General features: G+C 38.6%; 1 protein-coding gene across 2 annotated transcripts in view; it reads left to right on the top strand.

Moving 5' to 3' along the window:
- Window positions 1-19,633, top strand: part of ascc3 (activating signal cointegrator 1 complex subunit 3) — a 163,810-nt gene that overhangs the window by 124,255 nt on the left and 19,922 nt on the right. For both annotated transcript variants that reach the window (XM_026293742.1, XM_026293743.1), the window contains 14 exons: window positions 3,729-3,827; window positions 4,149-4,317; window positions 6,107-6,327; window positions 7,238-7,323; window positions 7,461-7,627; window positions 7,793-7,938; window positions 9,511-9,631; window positions 10,071-10,213; window positions 12,979-13,116; window positions 13,579-13,699; window positions 14,162-14,294; window positions 15,246-15,371; window positions 19,131-19,242; window positions 19,322-19,456. In XM_026293742.1, the coding sequence (XP_026149527.1) occupies window positions 3,729-3,827; window positions 4,149-4,317; window positions 6,107-6,327; window positions 7,238-7,323; window positions 7,461-7,627; window positions 7,793-7,938; window positions 9,511-9,631; window positions 10,071-10,213; window positions 12,979-13,116; window positions 13,579-13,699; window positions 14,162-14,294; window positions 15,246-15,371; window positions 19,131-19,242; window positions 19,322-19,456 (1,917 nt within the window). The remainder of the gene's footprint in view (window positions 1-3,728; window positions 3,828-4,148; window positions 4,318-6,106; window positions 6,328-7,237; window positions 7,324-7,460; window positions 7,628-7,792; window positions 7,939-9,510; window positions 9,632-10,070; window positions 10,214-12,978; window positions 13,117-13,578; window positions 13,700-14,161; window positions 14,295-15,245; window positions 15,372-19,130; window positions 19,243-19,321; window positions 19,457-19,633) is intronic.

Here is a 19,633-nt window from a genome sequence, read left to right as displayed (position 1 = left end):
TCCTATCTCAGTGGGCAGACATGCCAGAGGAAATCATGGGGAGCTTAGTCCAGAGTAAGTTATGGACACTGAGTGGAACAGGAAGCCCACTGTAGCAGGGCTGAATATGAAGATGAATGTTTATGTCCGATTAGCGATGCATGCTGCAATCATGGGAGAATGGTAATTGAACACTGGCTGGCTTAGCTATGATCCGGCTGCAGAGCCGTGGACACATGTGCCGACACATGAGCTGCCTCTATGTTGGCACCCAAGGAACAGACCACACTCACTATCATACATACTGCCACAACCCTGAGAATATCATTGATTGTTCCATATTCAAAGATTAACCTGGAAAAAAAATTTGAAGGCTCGTTTTTTGTGTACTGTTTTGAAAATGCATTGAGTATTTGATGTTTTAAAGTATCTTTTGCATGTCCCAAAAACATTGGAAGAGGCATGTAAGCTGTCATACCAAATTCACACATACACACACTCACAGTAACCATAGTGATATATCAGTTGCTCCTTTTACCTCGGCTAGCAGTTTGTCTCAATTTACAGATGTACCTTAACACCTTGAAATGAAAATTAGATAGAACTTAACATAATTATTAACAGTCACCATTATGTTTACTAAAACAAGTCCAAAATATTTGCCTTATTTAGTGAATTCTGGTTTGTTGTCCCCCTTGTCATAGCAATCACCCTCTGGAACCCTCGATTAGTCTCTTGGTCCATTCACAAATAAACTGTGGGGCACTTTGTTTGTTTTGGGAACATGATCCAACCTTGATCCAGCCCAACCACTAGATGTACTCTGCAGCCTTGAGCTAAACAGTCATCTGTAGGTAGCATGTCTGCAAAATGTGAAGCGAGATTGTCTTGAAGTGTATTGGGCATAGGTTTGCCAAGGTAGTTACCATGGTTATGACCAAATGGCAGTTGCTTTATGTTGCATACTATTGGGTTTGTAGACCATTTATTGGCATTAAACAGTGAAGTTGTGTGTGTTCTATTTAATGAGGATTTGCAATAGGGTTTTGTATTTTAAGCTGTTCCTGTTGAGGGGTGCAAAATGTGGGAGAAGAGAATAGAAAATGTACAAATCCCCACAGCAACTGATTTATCACCACTGAAGAAAGGAAGTTTAAAATTTGTGGTACTGCTGCGAGCGTGGCAGCTGTTATTAATTTGGGATGTTGGCGTTAAGGACACAATGTTTTCCACAGGTCTGAAATACACTTCACTTGCAGTGGTAGCCAGCAGAACGGGTTGACAGTACATGCTGGCACAAAGTGTTCTACTACATACAACAAACAACAATTACATATGACTTACAAAACAATATTTGGATTCATTTGTTTTTATTAATTTTACATTTGACAAATCCAACTTACTACCCTTTTCCTCCATCTACTACTACTCTACTCTTCATGTGCCGGTCCCAAGCCCGGGTAAATGCAGAGGGTTGTGTCAGGAAGGGCATCTGACATAAAATCTAACCCAAATCAATCATGCGAATCACAAATATGACTTCCATACCGGATTGGTCGCGGCCCGGGTTACGACCACCACTGTTGCTGTTGACCTACAGGGTGCCAGTGGAAATTGGACTACTGTTGGTCAAAAAAGGAGAGGAGGAAGGGTGTGTTCATGGGCAAAGAAAGAAGCGGAAGGACAGGAGTGTAGGACTTAGAGTAGGGACTTTGAATGTAGGGACTTTGTCAGGGAAAACTAGAGAGTTGGCTGATATGATGGAGAGAAGAAAGGTGGATAACTTGTGTGTTCAGGAGACCAGGTGGAAAGGTAGCAAGGCTTATAGATTAGGAGCAGGGTTCAAGCTGTTTAATCATGGTGTGGATAGAAAGATATTTGATAGTAAGAAAGATAGATATTTGTAGGCTGGCACCATTGGACTCACATGACTGGATAAGGGAGGGAGCTTAGATGTTCGAAAATCCACTAACATCTTAGAGGTGGTCAGTAGGAGGCAGTTTCTCACTGTTACTGAAGGATTTTATCAGGCTGCTGTACTCCTCTTCCTGTCCATTCCTGATATGTGCAACAATCTATCATCAGAAAACTTCTGAATTTGGCAACACTCAGAATTGTACCTGAAGTCTGCTGTGTACAGTGTGTACAGGAATGGAGTGAAAACAGTCCCATGTGGAGCCCTGTGCTGCTCAAAACTCTAACATAGATGCACTTTCCCAACCTGATGAACTGTAGCCTTTCTGTCAGGTAATCTGTGATCCAGGCAACTGCAGGCAACTGCAATCATGCATTGATGGAGATGCACACAGGTGGAGGATGAGGAGGAGAAGGAGGAAGAAGAGGAGGAGGAGATATAAAGGAAGAATGATGGGGTATGGTTGGACAGGCTGGGGCTTTTTGTCTCCATCTTTAACATTAACAATCTCCTTTTTCTGTTTATGGATTGCCTTGATGTCACTCGTGATCCGTGATCTGTTATTAGGGAAACAGCACACAGATTTTGTAGGTGTAGCAGTGTCGCCGCAGAATCATGTAATGTGTGAAAGCAAAGCAGTCCCTTAGAGACTCAGTTGCCTCAGGTGTCCATTTCCTGACTGCGATGGTGGTTGAAGGTTGCTTCATTACACAGGGTTTACAACAGGTCTGCAGTAAGATCAGTTTGTGATCTGACCTGCCAAGTGGTGGTAAGACAGTAGAGGGATAGGTCTCCTTAACGTTTGCGTACAGCAAACTCAATATATGTGTATGCATGTGACGGAGCACCTCTAATGCCTTGGCACTCACCGGGCTCTCTTGGGCGTTTTCCTCTCCCTCGCGCTCGTCCGCGGGAGAGGCAGGTGCTGGGAGCGTATGGAGTCGTGCCGAGGCTTTCCAGCGAGCGCATGGCTGCGTGATGGTGTCCCTACATCTGTAAACAAATTTTTAGACAAACTTTTTCGGCACCCGTATGTAGTGCATTTGAGGGTGCACACTCAACGCCTACACAGTACTCGCAGGCACACACATCGACACACCTACCCTTGGACAGAGCAGCCCTCATATTGACAATGCTGTACTCACCATGGATGAACAAGCTGCTATCGGATTGTGTCACTTCCGGACTGTCTGGCCAAACTGGGCACCTCATAGTCATAGCCTAAATACTGCATTTCCGCGTGCTACTGATGGTCATGTGACCCAAGGTTGGAACAATTGTATATTTACTGTGTGTTCTTTTGAGGTATTGTGTACAAAGCCATATGAAGGGCATTCCTGTTATTGTATCCTATGATGACATAGTGATATTAAGTTATGGGTTATAAATAACAAAGGTAGTATTATTTAAAAGAACCCCACAGGATATTGGGATGGTTTTGTGCAAGGGAGGGGCATAGGGGGTATTTAAGGAAGCCATTTTCCCCACATAAAAGGAGAGGGGGGAGAAATGACAACAAGGAAGGTATTGTCAGACCCTGGCAGTAGGAGTATTGGGGTAATTCTTGTCCTTTGTAAATTCATTTTGTTTAAATCGTTTCTTGGACTGTATATAGTTTTGACACCCTTGTAAATAGTTTAACTTACGCAAATAAACGTAAATAGAACACAATCCGAGAATGAGTCATCCTTAATAGGTAAAATTACGAAGAGGAACCCAGGACAGTGCACATCTTTAATTAGTTCATTTTTTTAGTTTGTTTTGTTTGATTATTTTAAATTTAACAAGTTTATAAGAATGATTGATTGAAATTTTGTTTGTCTGTGTGTTTCAGGTCCATGGGTCAGTGAGCGAGCCATGGTGGTTATGGGTGGAGGATCCCATCAATGATCACATCTACCACTCTGAGTACTTCCTCCTGCAGAAGAAACAGGTTGGTTTTTTATCTTGGACTTGGGTTGACATGACAAATTTCACCAAAAGGATATCATGATAAATGTGTGTTCTTGTGTCCTGTTTTAATGGTTTTGTGTGCAGAAGTTTGCTTGAAGCCTTTGTTGTGAGGGTGTTTTGGCTGTCCTGACAACTTCAAAGGGCTGTTTAAGTGTTCATACTTGGTTTTATGATTCAATTTAGAATGGTTATGGCATGGGCAAAGGTTAGACATTTAATTAGAGGTTAGAGAATATATTGTGTCAGTAAGTGTCTTCATAAAGACAGCTGTGCAAGTGTGTGTGTCTCCTGCTCCATCCAGGTAGTTGCAAGAGAACCTCAGCACATAGTGTTCACCATTCCAATCTTTGAGCCATTGCCCTCCCAGTACTACATCAAGGCAGTGTCTGACCGCTGGCTTGGGGTGGAGGCTGTCTGTATCATCAACTTCCAGAACCTCATCTTACCCGAGAGACACCCCCCACACACTGGTAATTCCACTCACAGTTAAATACACAACAAGGATTTGCTTTAACATATGTTTACAACTAATGCTACTTCAATAATCTGTTACTGTGTTACAATACCACCAATTGTTGGTGCACTAACATTTCCAACTATTGGATTCCTTTTACCGCAGTCCATTACTAAGAGCCAAACAGATACTTATTCCTTTAAAGTTTGCGGTGAAATTTGTACACAGACCATTTACTTATGTAAAAGTATTAATATCATAGTGTACAAATTCACACTGCAAGATAAAGTCCTGTGTTTAAAATCCTACTAAACTAAATGTACCACACAATGAGGTGGTTGTGGCTCAGGAAATTGTGTGGGTTGTCCTCAAAGGGTTGGCAGTTTTATCAGCAGTTTCTCCATAAGCTCACCATAAAGTGTCCTTGGGCAAGACGTTATTCCATTTGTGCAGGTCTTGCTTGACTGCTGAACCCCATCAATGTTAGCAATTCTATGTGTGAATGGACATATGATATCTGGTGTGCCAGTTGATGATCAGACACAAAATTATCAGCACATGACTGTCCTAAATTTAAAGCAGTCTGTTAATAATGCTTCTGTCTCTAGTGTGCTGTGGAATCTGACAAAATGCAGATCTACATTTTCTGTATGGGTGTTGCCACTGCTTGATTGTAGCCAATGTCGGTGTGTGCCTGTGACTGTGTCCACTGGGTCCATGAGCCATGTGTGACACCAGGCTTTTTCCAAGCTCTGCTATCCTTACACACTAGGTCTATTTCTGCCAGACCAGGCTTCCATTTTTGAAGCCTGGAATTCACTTATAAATCTGTATAATTAACAGATGGATGAAGCATCTTTTACTGAAAGAAACCAAAGCATTTACTGAATATACTCATAGGATAAGCAAAACATTGTTTTGCTCAAAAATACCAAATATAACTTACAAACAACCCCTAACAGCTTAGTTGTTTGGAAGCTGTACCCAGCCATCAAGACCCCATGTGGACTGGAAAACAAAAATCGCATCTAATCCTCCCATTTTCCAGTCATTCAGTCTTCCAATCTGTAAAAAAGAAACAACGACAATTTGCTCTAATTTCAGAGTAGGCCTAGGTTAGTTCATAAAACTGTTCAATAAAAACTGAAAAACTGAGGTGTTTTACAGATGATGTGGTGTGCTTTGTATCGTGAGGCATTCCAAGCCTTCTCCATATTTTTCACTTTCCATCATTCTGGTGCATAATGATCTTGTTTCATCTGTCCAGATAATGCTGCTCCAGAAATGGCTTGGCTTATTGAGATGTGTTCTGGCAAACTTTAATCTGGCCTTTCTATTCTTGAGGCTTATGAATGGTTTGCATGTTGTGGTGAACCCTCTGTATTTGCACTCACATTTTTGAAATTAGGGGAGTAGGTATGAAAACTGCTGCAATTCCTAAACCCTTCCTCCATTTTTGATGTTAATACCCTTAAATTAAATCTGAAAGTCTGCTCTTCAATTTCATCTCAGTTATTTCATTTTAAATCCATAGCATACACGGCCAAAATTAAGAAAATTGTTTTCAATTATTTTCAAAATATTTCCAGACCTAATTGTATATGTTTCATGTCTAGCCTTCACTTTAACTGCAACTAAAGTTATCAAAGTGATAAATAAATCATCTATTTTTTACAGACGCTAATTACTTTACTTAAACGTAATGTAAGTTCACCTACACTGCTGTTATTAATGTTTTCTGTACATGATGTATAAGCACTAGTTTAAAACATTAGTTTCTTCTCCTGTTACTCTTTCCTTGTCAGAGTTGCTCGATCTGCAGCCACTGCCAGTGACAGTTCTGGGTAATCGGGAGTATGAGAGCCTGTACAAGTTCACTCACTTCAACCCCATCCAGACTCAGATCTTCCACACTCTGTATCACACTGACACGAATGTCCTGCTGGGGGCACCAACTGGCTCTGGAAAAACTATTGCAGCAGAGATGGCCATGTTCCGGGTCTTCAACAAGTATCCAACCTCTAAGGTTAGACCTGCTGACTTTTTTTTCCAATTCAAAGGAATCTTTGTTCTTGGAATGTACTAACATGCTGCTGTCAGTTTACACGAGAAACTGAGAGCCACCAGAAATATAATCTGTTCAACCCTTTAGAAACTCAATATTAATAAATAAAACTTATAAATTATACATTTATTTACTTAACACCAGGTTGGCTTTATGGGAGCACTGTAATTAGATAATCAGTAGTTGTTGTTTTTTTTTGTTTGTTTGTCTTTGTTTTTCTTGTTTTACCCAGCTGATTAATGCCTATCAAAACAAAAATTATTATTATCACTAATGTAGATATTTGTTATTTGTGGATGGGAGAAGATTCTAATCAGCATGTCATCGCTTTGGTATTTACACTTAACTTTTAGTGGTCTGAATTTTACAGTTACATTGCATTTAGAACAATCTGCCACTAGAAACGTTACTAGCAGTTTAGTGACAAGCAAAGTGGAAAATAACAATCTCAGAAATTTCTTTGGATATTTAGTTTTTTCGCCAGGCTAAAGGGTTGGCATGGGTTATCAGGAGCATAGTCCTCCAAGTTTAGGCTTATTCAGCTCAATTTATGATTTTCGGAACATATACCCAATTTAGCAGAGCAAAGAAGAAATCTTACATTATAGACTATAGTTTTCAATATTCAATATTATTGTGCCAGAAACATATTATTTTCTTCATTATTTAGACAATGTTAGCCCAATTCACATGTTTTCAAATATCAAAATCAAGTAATTTAATTCTCTGATGACTCAGTATAGCAGCCACAACCTGAAAGCTTAGATCATGGAATGCCTGAATATGAGATGATGTGACAATATAGTTACAATTTGCATTCAGCCTAGAGGAACATGCTTAAAAAACCTGGTATTTGTTGCTGTTTGTACAGGTGGTGTATATTGCACCCCTGAAAGCACTGGTGAGAGAGAGGATTGAGGACTGGAAGGTCAGAATTGAGGAAAAGCTTGGAAAGAAGTAAGTGCAGACAGAGACACTATATCCTCATGCACTTGGCACAGATTGTTGTCATGTATAGGGTTTACAAAACTGGCCATTACTGAAGAATTCTGATGAACAAGGTAAACCGTTTCCTTATCCTCATCTGTGTGCAGAGTGGTAGAACTGACAGGTGATGTGACTCCAGACATGAAAGCCATAGCACAGGCAGACCTTATCGTCACCACACCGGAGAAGTGGGATGGAGTCAGCAGAAGCTGGCAAAATCGAAGCTACGTTCAGAAAGTAGCCATTCTCATCATTGACGAGATTCACTTGCTTGGTAATCTTTCTTTATATAGCACTACAAATATATACAAAGTAGTATGTATGTTATTGTCCATGGGAAGCTTTTACTCTCCTGTCCTCTTTCTTCCAAATCAGAAAACCTATACCAATGTGCACACACTAAACTCTAATTGTTCTGTACCGGTGTTTCTGTTTGCAGGTGAGGACAGAGGTCCAGTGTTGGAGGTTATTGTGTCAAGGACCAACTTCATCTCCTCTCACACTTCTAAAAGTGTACGAATAGTTGGCCTGTCCACAGCTCTAGCCAATGCCAGAGACCTTGCTGATTGGCTAGGAATTGAACAGGTCAGATATTATCCCTGCACCGAAACATACAGCAGCACTAGAATATCACAAGATGGCCTACAAATGCTCCGTTACTTTGTGACCCCATGTTCTTGGGCTAGGTGAGTGGGAGGGGTGTGTGTGTGGTGATCATCTTCAATAAGCTCTCTTGTTTCAGAAATGGTCAGATTGTCTTTGCCTCCCAAGAACACTGCTGTAGTACAGCCAGAAACCACAGTCTCTGTCTAACTCTGCATTGCAGAGTTCTTCAGACTGTCTTTGATTATCATGACATTCTGTTTTTTTAAATCATCTTTTCTCAACATTACATGCGGAAAATAGTTTTTTTTTTTTTTTTTATTCCTGGATCACTCTCTTTATCGCTTTAGCCATTATCTTACTAAGCGGATTGAAGCTTTCTATATTACCTGTATTCCTAAATGGATGTTAAGAATATATTGGTTTATTATTTTCATTCCATCTTTTCACCTTTTAAGCATTTTAAACTGGTCCTAAAACATTATTTGTCTCTAAAAATCATATTTGAACATGACATCTACTTTATACCTTATAGATAAAATATTTCTCCTCAAGCTGTGTAGGTTATTTACTATCTCTTCATCCAACAGATGGCCAGAGTAAGATATCTTGACTACTGACAGACTTTGAAATTTTTATAGTCCACATATGATAATTACTAAACTCTGGCAGCAGTGTTTATTGCACATTCATATTCATTCGCATACACAAGATACAAATAAAACATAAAAATACAATTGCTCCACAGCACTACTAATGGTCAGAAACTCCAGAGGAAAAGTTTAACTTTCCTGGTTCTAATAACTGTTAACTTCACCTTCTTCATTTTAAACTTCCTGTACAGCAAAAGTACACCAAAATGTACTTTGATTTAATGTTACATTTCCACTACATATTTATCCAATAGGACAAACTGTGCTGATTTGTTTTAGTCCCATTATTGATAAGCCTCTAACGACTGTAACATTTTCATTGTGTTAAGGACATTGTAGCCTATAGGGCTGCTAGCAATGAAAAAATTCAGCTAGAAGAGGATTTTAAATCTTCTGCACCAAAGGCATCTATAATTCCAAAATATTGGTGATTACACCTACTTTCTTTCTTTTATTGTAGTTTGACTTGCGCTCTGCCAGCACTGTAGAGTATCAGTCTTGGCAAACCAGAATGGCTGTCTGCCATCCATAAATCTGGCTGTCTGGCTGCTAGTGGGACTGAGCTGCTTGATTTGTTACTGACCAATACTTTATCCAAGCTTTTTAGATGTCCGTTGTCATGCATCACACAATACATTCCAAACAATGTAACACACTCTTTTCAAACTATTAGAACATACTTTGAGTTCAGTTCTTTTGACACATATGACATAACAGACCTAACAGACACATTAAAGGTTAAACCCAGCAGACTAGTAGCAGCACACTGCACTGCACTTCAGTGACAGTGACAAACAGTTCACATTACAGCCAGATGGGACTTCAACTGCCAGCTGCTCACATTAAATCTCTTCTCTTTTCTCTTTTTCTTCATCCCCCCACCCTCCTCTGTGTGTAACAGGTGGGTTTGTTTAACTTCCGCCCGTCTGTTCGTCCTGTACCACTAGAAGTTCACATCCATGGTTTCCCAGGACAACACTACTGCCCGCGTATGGCCAGTATGAATAAGCCCACCTTCCAAGGTACAACTCCATACCCACATTTACTTTACTATGTACTATTTGCTTTATGCACATCTATATATATGTGTATCAGATTTGGCGATGGCTCTTCAGCTTGTGGTAGGATCAATTTCCACCACTACTTTACGATACTGTGACCATGGTTGCAAAATGAATTAAACTTTTTTAGAGCTTTTTAATGTTCTTTGTTAACATAAATGCAATAACTGTTTTCTTATAATCAGGAATAGAAAAATTGTCCATTGTTAAATACCATTCATACCATGCAATATTTTATTTAACAAACTGACATAAGTATTGAAAAGCCCCATGTATTAAAAATCAACCAATTAATATATTGCATTAATAAATAATGTATGTATCCAAGGCCTGTTATGCCTTTATGCATACTGCATTGTGTGGTGTTTACAGTATTACTTTTTTATTTTTATCCATACAGCGATACGGAGTCACTCCCCAGCCAAGCCTGTACTGATTTTTGTGTCCTCACGGCGTCAAACTCGACTGACAGCCCTGGACCTTATTGCCTTCCTGGCCACAGAAGACAACCCCAAACAATGGCTACATCAGGATGAAAGAGAGGTATTGTGCGCCAGTGCCATGTCTACACTGGAGGCGGCAGCAGCTTCAGTGTTCCATTTTTGACAAACAGAATGTTTTCAGGCACAGTACTGAGTGTAGGTCACTGACATTTTGGTGTGTAGATGTATTCAGAACAGAAGACAGTGGGTAGAGAATTAAAGTGTATCTCTTCTCTCTGACATGCATGTGACAGATGGCTGAAAAACATGGCTGCCTCCTGTGTTGATGCATAGTAGCACATAATTGTAAATACAGATTGCTACTGTGCAGTCATCCAGAACTAATTGCTTGACTTTGTTCTTCTACATTTAGCTCACATAGACTCTAAACTGTATCACTCTCCAGGACTTTAGTATGGCTATGAGTACATAGAATAGGCACTGTTGGTGCAAATATGTACACATTAGTCATTTCTCATTTTTTTCCTCACTTCTAATGTGAATACTGTTTCACCCATCTAGTTACATAATGAACAATTTATAGTCTAAATTTGGTATCATTTTTTTCTTGTCTGTCATCACATTAGTTTTGCCAAGTTAGCAGCAGAACACACAGACTCATCCCAGCTGCTCTGACTCAGACTTAAAAGTTGCCCTGGCTTGTTTCTTTTTGATTCCCATGGGAATAATTTCACAAAATAGAATGCACCCACATCAAATCACACTTGGATCAAGACCTGTTAGACACACATGAAAGTCACATCAACCTGCAGAGTTTGTGTGCTGTATTATTGTTCAAATAGCGCTTAATTCAGGTCAAAAAATGCTGGACAGGTGCAAGCTAGTTTTATGCAAAGAAACAACTAATGGGAAACACACTGCTTTGTTGTGTGACAGTATAGTTGCAACAGCAGTCACTGCCTTGGTGGAGCTCAGACAAGACTGGGGAGATGTTGGATGGTTGTTCTGTCTGTTATATATTGACAGAAATCTAAAAATACTGTTTTTGTAATTAGTTGCATATATTATAGTGTCCACAGGGTGGTAGCCAAAGATTATAAATTCTGTAAATTCTCCTTTCCAGTTTCTCCACTGCTGTCTGAGAAATATAAAAATCTAATGGTCAAGTTGTCATAAAAAAGGTAAACAGTCAAAAGGGCAAAAGTCAAGTTTGGACGCAAGATATTTAGATGCAAATCCCTCTATCACCACCATCAGGACAAACATAAATCTGATGGTGGCAAGGTTTTACGAACACTTCATCTATTTAGCTACTTATAAGCTTTGTCTGTGTAAATTAGCTTATAATAGTGACTAACCTCCCACACAGAATAATTTCAGTTACACATTTGACTGACTATAGTTCAGTCAAAGGTTAAGATGGTTTAATTTAAGCTTTAAGATAGATTTAAATGTACCACATTAAGCTGTAGAATATGTAATTAGTCCTGAGACCTAGGAATATTAAAATCTCTGTAAATAGCTTAAATACCACATAATATTTACTTTAAATTTTCTGCCACCAGGCCATGTATCTCCTGTATGGCTTTGTGGCACAAAGGTCCATTGTTTTACAGCTTTATAAAAGTCAGGCTGATCTTCTAGAGGTCGTTATCCCTAATCGTTGTTATAATTTAGCAGAAATGTGTGTAAATGTGTGTAAAATTCACTTCCAGTGAATGATTTCAGTGATCACCTGCTCTAATTTTCTTGTGCAGAGAGCAATGTTAATAAAGTGAATTGAATTGGAATTTATTTTGTATATATAAGTATACCTGGAGTAGCAGCCATCTACACCTACGCCTACATTAGATATTGCATCTACATTATAAATGTAACATGTGGATCCATTACAACTCCTGAATTTGCTTTCCTAAAACACACTATAGATACTGTCTCAATGCAAATATATGCCATCTTATAATACAGGCCGGGCTTCTATATGTATGTAGTACACAGTGTCCCCAGTGTGTGTGTGTTCTGCTAATATATGTTCTGCCCTGAATCCCCTCTTCAACCTGACAGCTCTCGCTTTCCTCTGATTCTACCTGAAAGCACAAGCTCCTTCTCTTGAGACAGGATTTTCACTCTCTAAAAAATATAGCAATTTTAATTAAAATACAAATTTTGTCACTTTAAGTCCTGTTAGTATGATAATCATCCAGTGTAAGATGCATTTTTGTATTTGACTGTTGCACAGCCACACAGTTCGTACTTTTGCAAATAAACGCAAGTGATGAGGACTTAAGCGAGTTCTTGTCTGTCTTGGTTTACTCAGGTTATTTTTTTTAATGATATGAAATGATTATATACAGGATATGTACAGGTATATGCAGATATAAAGCTATCATATGCTATGATACTATAATTAGCCTCAGACAAAGTAGTGCATACGAAATGGTACTGTGCAATACTACAGTACATAGTATAATATAAGATTCCACTACTGTACTGCTAATTGGACTTCATTAACTTTGGGTAGGCCTGCTGTTTCCAGTTTTTATGCTAAAATGCTTCCCATACCTTCATATAATACACAAAGTAGGAGTGAAAATAGTATCAATATTCATCCAGCTCTCTGAAATACAGCACATAAGTATGTACCCCAAAAAGCAAACTATTCCTTTAGCTAGCATGACCTTTTCAGTCTCTTTACATTCTGCTTTTCATCAGTCTGTCACTGAAACTTGAGGTCAGTCTTGATGTACTTAGTATTACCATGTCTTCATTTAGGATTTTAGTCCACTGTATTTGATTCATCTTGATCAATTTGTAATTGTATTTGTTGGTCATTTATCTGTCATTGTCTGTCATTGTTATCTGTAGATAGAGGACATCATTGCCACAGTTAGAGATTCCAATCTGAAGTTAACGCTGGCCTTTGGTATTGGCATGCATCATGCAGGCCTGCATGAAAGAGACAGAAAGACAGTGGAGGAGCTGTTTGTCAACTGTAAGATCCAGGTATGTCTTCAGACCTGTACAGAGCAATTGACCTATTCCATACCTATAATTTACAGTGCAGTATCAGTTGTCAGTGAACAACTTTTGACCCAATGCCATGCATTCATGCACATGACAAATTGCATTTTTATGCAATTCTGTTGGGGCCACATTTTTCTAACTTCTTTTTAAGAAGGTGAGTAAGACAATAAATAAACAAGTATTTTGTTACCCTATCATCCACCTTGGCTCCAACATACAATTGACATACAGTGCATTTAGCTGTACAGTACAATGTAGAATAAAGCATTATAAGTGTTATAGATCCCCCATATGTACCTTCATTATAAAATATTTGTATTTATAAAAATGTACTGTATTAATTTACATTATGTTGAAATGTAAAGACTTGTATATTTTTTTCATTTATTTAATTTAGCTTCCTTCCATGTTATTCCAGTAAGTTCTCATTTCTTTCCTCAGGTTTTAATTGCCACTAGTACTCTAGCCTGGGGGGTGAACTTCCCTGCTCACCTTGTGGTTGTGAAGGGAACAGAATACTATGATGGCAAATCCAGGCGCTATGTGGACTACCCCATTACAGGTAGGCAATACTGTCCAGTAGTTTTTTCTCACTGGCACATACAGGACTGTTTATTCTACCATGGTAGCTTAGAAGCTGAATCATAACTGTGTAATTTATCACTTTTCATTGTATCTTTTTTTAATCATTTGGCTCATGGGATGGCTAAGCAGTCTTTAGACCCCAACCGGTCGAGGCAGATGGTCGCCCAAACTGAGCCCGGTTCTGCTGGAGTTTTTTTCTTCCGTTAAAGGGAGTTTTTCCTCTCCACTGTCACCAAGTGCTTGCTCATAAGGGATTTGTTGCGTTTTTAGTTTTAGTTTTTGTAAAGTGCCTTGAGATGATTTGTATTGTGATTTGGCACTATACAAATAAAATTGAATTGAACTGAATTTAACTGTGTGTGTGTGTGTGTGTGTGTGTGTGTGTGTGTGTGTGTGTGTGTGTGTGTGTGTGTGTGTGTGTGTGTGTGTGTGTGTGTAGATGTTCTGCAGATGATGGGACGAGCAGGTCGGCCTCAGTTTGATGACCAGGGCAAAGCAGTTATTTTTGTCCATGACATCAAGAAAGATTTCTACAAGAAATTCCTTTATGAGCCTTTTCCTGTTGAGTCCAGGTAACAGACAAATCTATGTTATTTTGATTATTAGGATTCCTCACATCATTGTTTTTCAAAGACCAAAGGCCTCATTTATTAAACTGCCAAGACTGTGTGAACATTTTTTGTTCCTGAGAATAATGATGATGATAACCACTTGTTCTACATCCATGAAGTGCACAGGTTAATACAGTCAACAACATCCTTTAACAAGGCCTGTTTTATAAGAGAAATGTACAGTAGGTTTATGTGTGGAACACTTGAACAAGTGTGACAGACCTCTCAGAAAAAGTTCTAAAGTAAACATACCTAAAAAGGTTGGATTGGTTAAACCCCTAATTTCTGTGGCTCAAATTTGTGAAAACAATCAACATGTCTTCAGGCACTATTGTTGACCATCAGTCTATCCATTTTGTTGTCATGATTCATAATAATGTTTGGATTTGCGCATCCCTACTTTTATAGATCATTTTCCCTCTGTTTACACGTCTCCCCTACAAGGGGATGCTCAAGAGTGCTACTTGATTAATAAAAAAAAAAACAAACAGCTATATCACATTAAAAAATAGTTAAACATTTTTATGAGTCTGACCACACACAATGCCAGGATTCAGCAGTCGTCTCACGCCTGATGCTGTGCCTACATGAGAGTTATTTTCTCAGTTTTCGTTCATGTGCTCTGGGGTCAGAAAATCAAAGAACTGTGTACATCAGTTTCCCACATTTTATTTTGTCTGACCAACAAACAAACCCATTCTTAAACCTAAACATTTTTACTTTAAAAATTAATTAAACAGTTATTTGATAATTGTTGGCAATTAGTTGGTACAAAAAATGCTAAGGTTCAAAATCCAGTCCTATTGGTTGTTAATATTGTAATTAGGACCAAAATCTCCACTGAATGCTATTGAAACAACTTTGTAAATCAAAATCTCTCTGTGAGTAATGTGACTATAATTGTATTGGCAGTCTCCTCGGTGTGCTGTCAGACCATCTGAATGCTGAGATTGCTGCGGGAACCATCTCATCCAAGCAGGACGCGATGGACTACATCACCTGGACATACTTCTTTAGGCGACTGGTGATGAACCCCAGGTTAGGAAAACCTGCTCACACCACACATTACCAACTGCAGCAGTTAAGGCAGATCAGAGCTAAAGCAAATGCGCTCTTGCACAAATTTTTAGCTTACTCTCAGGGTCTGGTTAGACGTGTGCTCTTCTTGGGTCAGACATCTGCTGTGAAGACAGAAACCAATCAAGAACATTCCGGTCTGTTGGTATTTGCCTGGCTGTCAGCCCACATTTACACATGAGGTCAGGCAATAGAAATATACCACTACAGGTCTCTGAAACCTCTATCTCATTTTGCATTCAAGTTGGGATCTTATGACTGGTGTGACCCTGCAAAAAAAATTTTTTCATTGCTTGTATCTATGACCTTATGTTCTTTATGTCACTACTCAACTATAAAGACAATAGGTGAAGGCTGAAACATACAGTAGATCAAGCAGTAAAATAAGAACCTAATTTCAGGCTTCCTCCCTCTTCACCATAACAGAAGGCTACATTATCCACATTATGAGGCATCTGTCCACCTGGGTTCGACTTTCACTTTGGGCAGCAACTTATTCTCACAGTTTTCCTGAGTACTATGGACTTAGACTTGTAGACTTTGAGACTTGTTCCAGATAATGTATACAGGGCTGCAAATCATCCAGTGTATGCTGTGGTAACAGGTCAGTAGAACAACAGAACTAGTGTACATCATCTACAGAAAGCAGAGATGCCATCCTGAGATCAAAAAGCTGGAAACTCTCCACTCCTCAGCTACACCAAGAGAATGTGTCCATGAAAATCACAAACAGAATAACTGAAAAGAGTCAGGCCTGCAATAATCTAACACCAACTGAGAACATCCTTGAGAACTTGACTTATATCTAACAATGTTCCTATTTGACAGTAGACTATGTATTACCACATGTTTATTTTTGGTTCAGCAAGACCAAAAAGATGATGGCTAATTTCTAATGACAAAATGAATGGGCGTAGCAAGGCAGAACTGACATTAATCTTTTTTTATTTTTTTTCCACATTACTTGCTATTGACAAGAAGTTAAGCAGGACTTCCATGAAATCAAAATGTATTTGGTTCTAGTATGACATTTTGGCTTTTTAGATTTTGGCTTCATATGTGGTCTTTATGCAGCAGTTGGATATTAGCACCCTTATTTTCAGATTCATGTTATGTGAGCATTAGAAATCTAATTTCACTGTTTAATGTACTGATCCCTGACACCATTAGCTCCATGCAGCTGTGTTTTATATCTAAACAGCTAATCTATCACTTTTGCTTTCAGGCTTTGACTGCCACAACACACACAGATACACATAAAGCAACACACATATAGAGTCCCATGGGCATCATAAGCGTCTGCAGGCTGACTCCATCAGGAGCCTAATGGTGATGATTTTAATGGCCATGACTTAATCAGACAGGCCCTGCCACTAGTAAAGACCTGTGAAATGTGTTCTGTCATAAATATGTTCAGCGCTCAAAACTGCATGCTGTTAACATGTGGAGCAATGGGAATGAAAGAATTACTTAGCATTAAACACACATTAAATATGGTCATCACCTGTCTCAGCTGCTGCTTCCAGACTGTGAGTGCGATTGTGATTTCTCCTCCCTGCTCCCAATTGCACAATAACTGATGTTGTGTGATGATCATGAAGACATTATTTGTTTTAATCTAATATGAGAAGTGGGTGATTTTTCAAAGTGTGCTCTGATTTGCATACATTATGCATAAAACTGTAAAATTACCTTAATCTGACATTCCCCCGTCTACCTGTTAACTAACTTATTCATCATTGCTATAATTCCTTTGTTTTACTTATATATAAAACTTTAAGCTCTACACTGATACAGTTATTTTGTTAGTTTTCAGCATTACAAATTTATGTACATGGCTCCCAGAATAATAACCTATTTTATTGTAGTTACCTAGCGTCTTTCTTTTTTTTTTTTTTTTTTTTTTTTTTGTATTTCTAAAAAAATTAAACAATCATGGAAACAGCATATATTTCAAATCCAAATTTGTACACCAGTTGTTAACCATAAAGTGCTGTCCCTGGAAGATAATTTGCATTAACTATTATTCCATCCAGTGGCTAAACAAAACAGTGCTAGTCCAGTGTGCGTGTGTTTAGTAGACTTAGAGTATGATTATGCCAGTCTACCTTAAGGTGTCTTGTGGAGGTGCTGCATTAATGTAGGGTAACTATTGAGCCATTTGGGGCCATATTAATTGTAGTTTTACCATTCAAAGCTATTGGTAAGTCATCCCATACTAAATTATACTTACCATTACTTGTGTGAATAAACCCTCCATCATGACGTTGTCAGATATATTTCTATTTCTGCCACTTCTTCTATATGCAATTGTAGAGCAATTGAAATGTATTCAGTGAATATAAAATTTCTCAAAAATGTTGAAAAGATTTTAATGTATTCCCTTTATACATATTTATTTTAGTGATTCTAGCAACTTTCCAGGCCCTAAGCTTTCTGTTCTCTAAGCACATTTATCAGCATCTGTTTCAGCCAGCCTTAATGAAACCATGCCAGTTTTTTTTTTTTTTTTTTTTTTCTCTTTTCTTGACTTGCATACATCATGCACAAATATTGGCTTTATAAGCTAATGAAGATTGTCTTTGATTACACTTCTGCTGAGCCTCATGTGGTAACTCTTACTTAGCAGAACTGAGCATGGAACCCATTTTGGCCACTGGTTGTCTTATTTCAGGTAATAACAGTCTCACCTGGGAATCATTTGCTTCCAAGGACTGGCCATTTTTCTTCTTATAGGGGCTTTTCTTTTATACTGTAACAGTATATACTGTACAAGATTTTAACCTAGGAGTAGATTATGAGCCATTTTACGCTACCAAGATTATAGATTTTTTTTTATATAATGTTATTAAATATAATCCCTAATGAGGTTAATATCACAATACTTTAATTGAGGAGAGAAATCTTCAGTAAAGGAAACCCAAGCCAGGGGTTGGTCATCTGCAGTAATATATACTTACTTTTGACTGCTTTAATCAGCAGTTCTACTATTTCTGTACTGAATTACAGTACCTCAGCAGTTTAGGATAAACCAGTTTTGATTTATTCTTCAAGCTTTTATGTGGATCATCATATTCATGTATAACTAACTACGTAATACTATACATCACTTTTAGACTCCTAGTTATGTAGTAGATGCTCATAAACCTGGATAAAGTGTTTGTATGACAGATTATTCTCTTTTCTCAAAAAGGGAATAGTGGCACAGTGAAATATCCTCTTAGTAGTAGCAGACAAACTAACCGTTATTATACTAGTCAGGCAGGGATATCGTAGTGTTAGTTTACCAGTGCCTGGCCAGAGGAGAATAATAATAAATCCTTCAAATTCAGCAATATGTTGTTTAAAATGGTGGTGAGACTCAGCCTTAGATCTTAGCCAGAGATCTCAAACCATTTAACCACAATATGTACTGTGCATGTCTTACAGTGGGTGTGGAGTTGTGATTTAAGCAGTGAAATTCCACCGACAGCATGTGTGTGTGTGCTGGAAATCTCTCAATCATCACTCAGCACATCCTAAATATCCTGAACAGTATTTACACCTGTATCTCTCCTTGGGCCTCTCTGCCTAAGGGACAGAGGGTGATAAAAGAAACCCTGAAGCATGTAGAACAACACATGTTCTCAGTTTTACAGAACAAATACATGCTTTCTCCTGTATTCTTACATGAAGCCTTTGATGTTTGTGTAATCACACGCTGTGTGCTGTGTTGTTCAGTTATTACAGCCTGGAAGACATCAGCCATGAATCTATTAACAAATACCTGTCCAACTTGGTGGAGAGAAGTCTGCGGGACCTGGAGTGCTCTTACTGCATAGGGATAAAAGAGGTGTGTGTCGTATTCCTGTAAATGACACAATTTGGTGTAACATCCTATAGTTAAATTGTTGTTTCTGGTAATGTTCCAGGATGATCGGACCATTGACCCGCTGACTCATGGTCGCATTGCATCTTATTACTACCTGAAGCATCAGACCATCCGTATGTTTAAAGAACGACTGAGGTCTGAGCTGCCCATTCAAGATCTGCTCTCCATTCTGACGGTGAGTTTCACATTGTGAACATTTAGTTGCTGTTGAAACCGGTGCAAAGACCTGCAACAGGAAGTGGGTGCATACATTTCCGTGTGTGTGTGTGTCTGTGTGTGTTATTTGAAGTTATGGTTGGAGACACAAGCTTCTACTTATGAAATGTGCTGATTACTTATGTGGTCCCAGGAT

Source organism: Mastacembelus armatus, chromosome 16, assembly GCF_900324485.2.
Source record: "Mastacembelus armatus chromosome 16, fMasArm1.2, whole genome shotgun sequence".
Lineage (NCBI taxonomy): Eukaryota > Metazoa > Chordata > Actinopteri > Synbranchiformes > Mastacembelidae > Mastacembelus > Mastacembelus armatus.
This window is presented reverse-complemented; position numbering and strand designations above follow the sequence as displayed.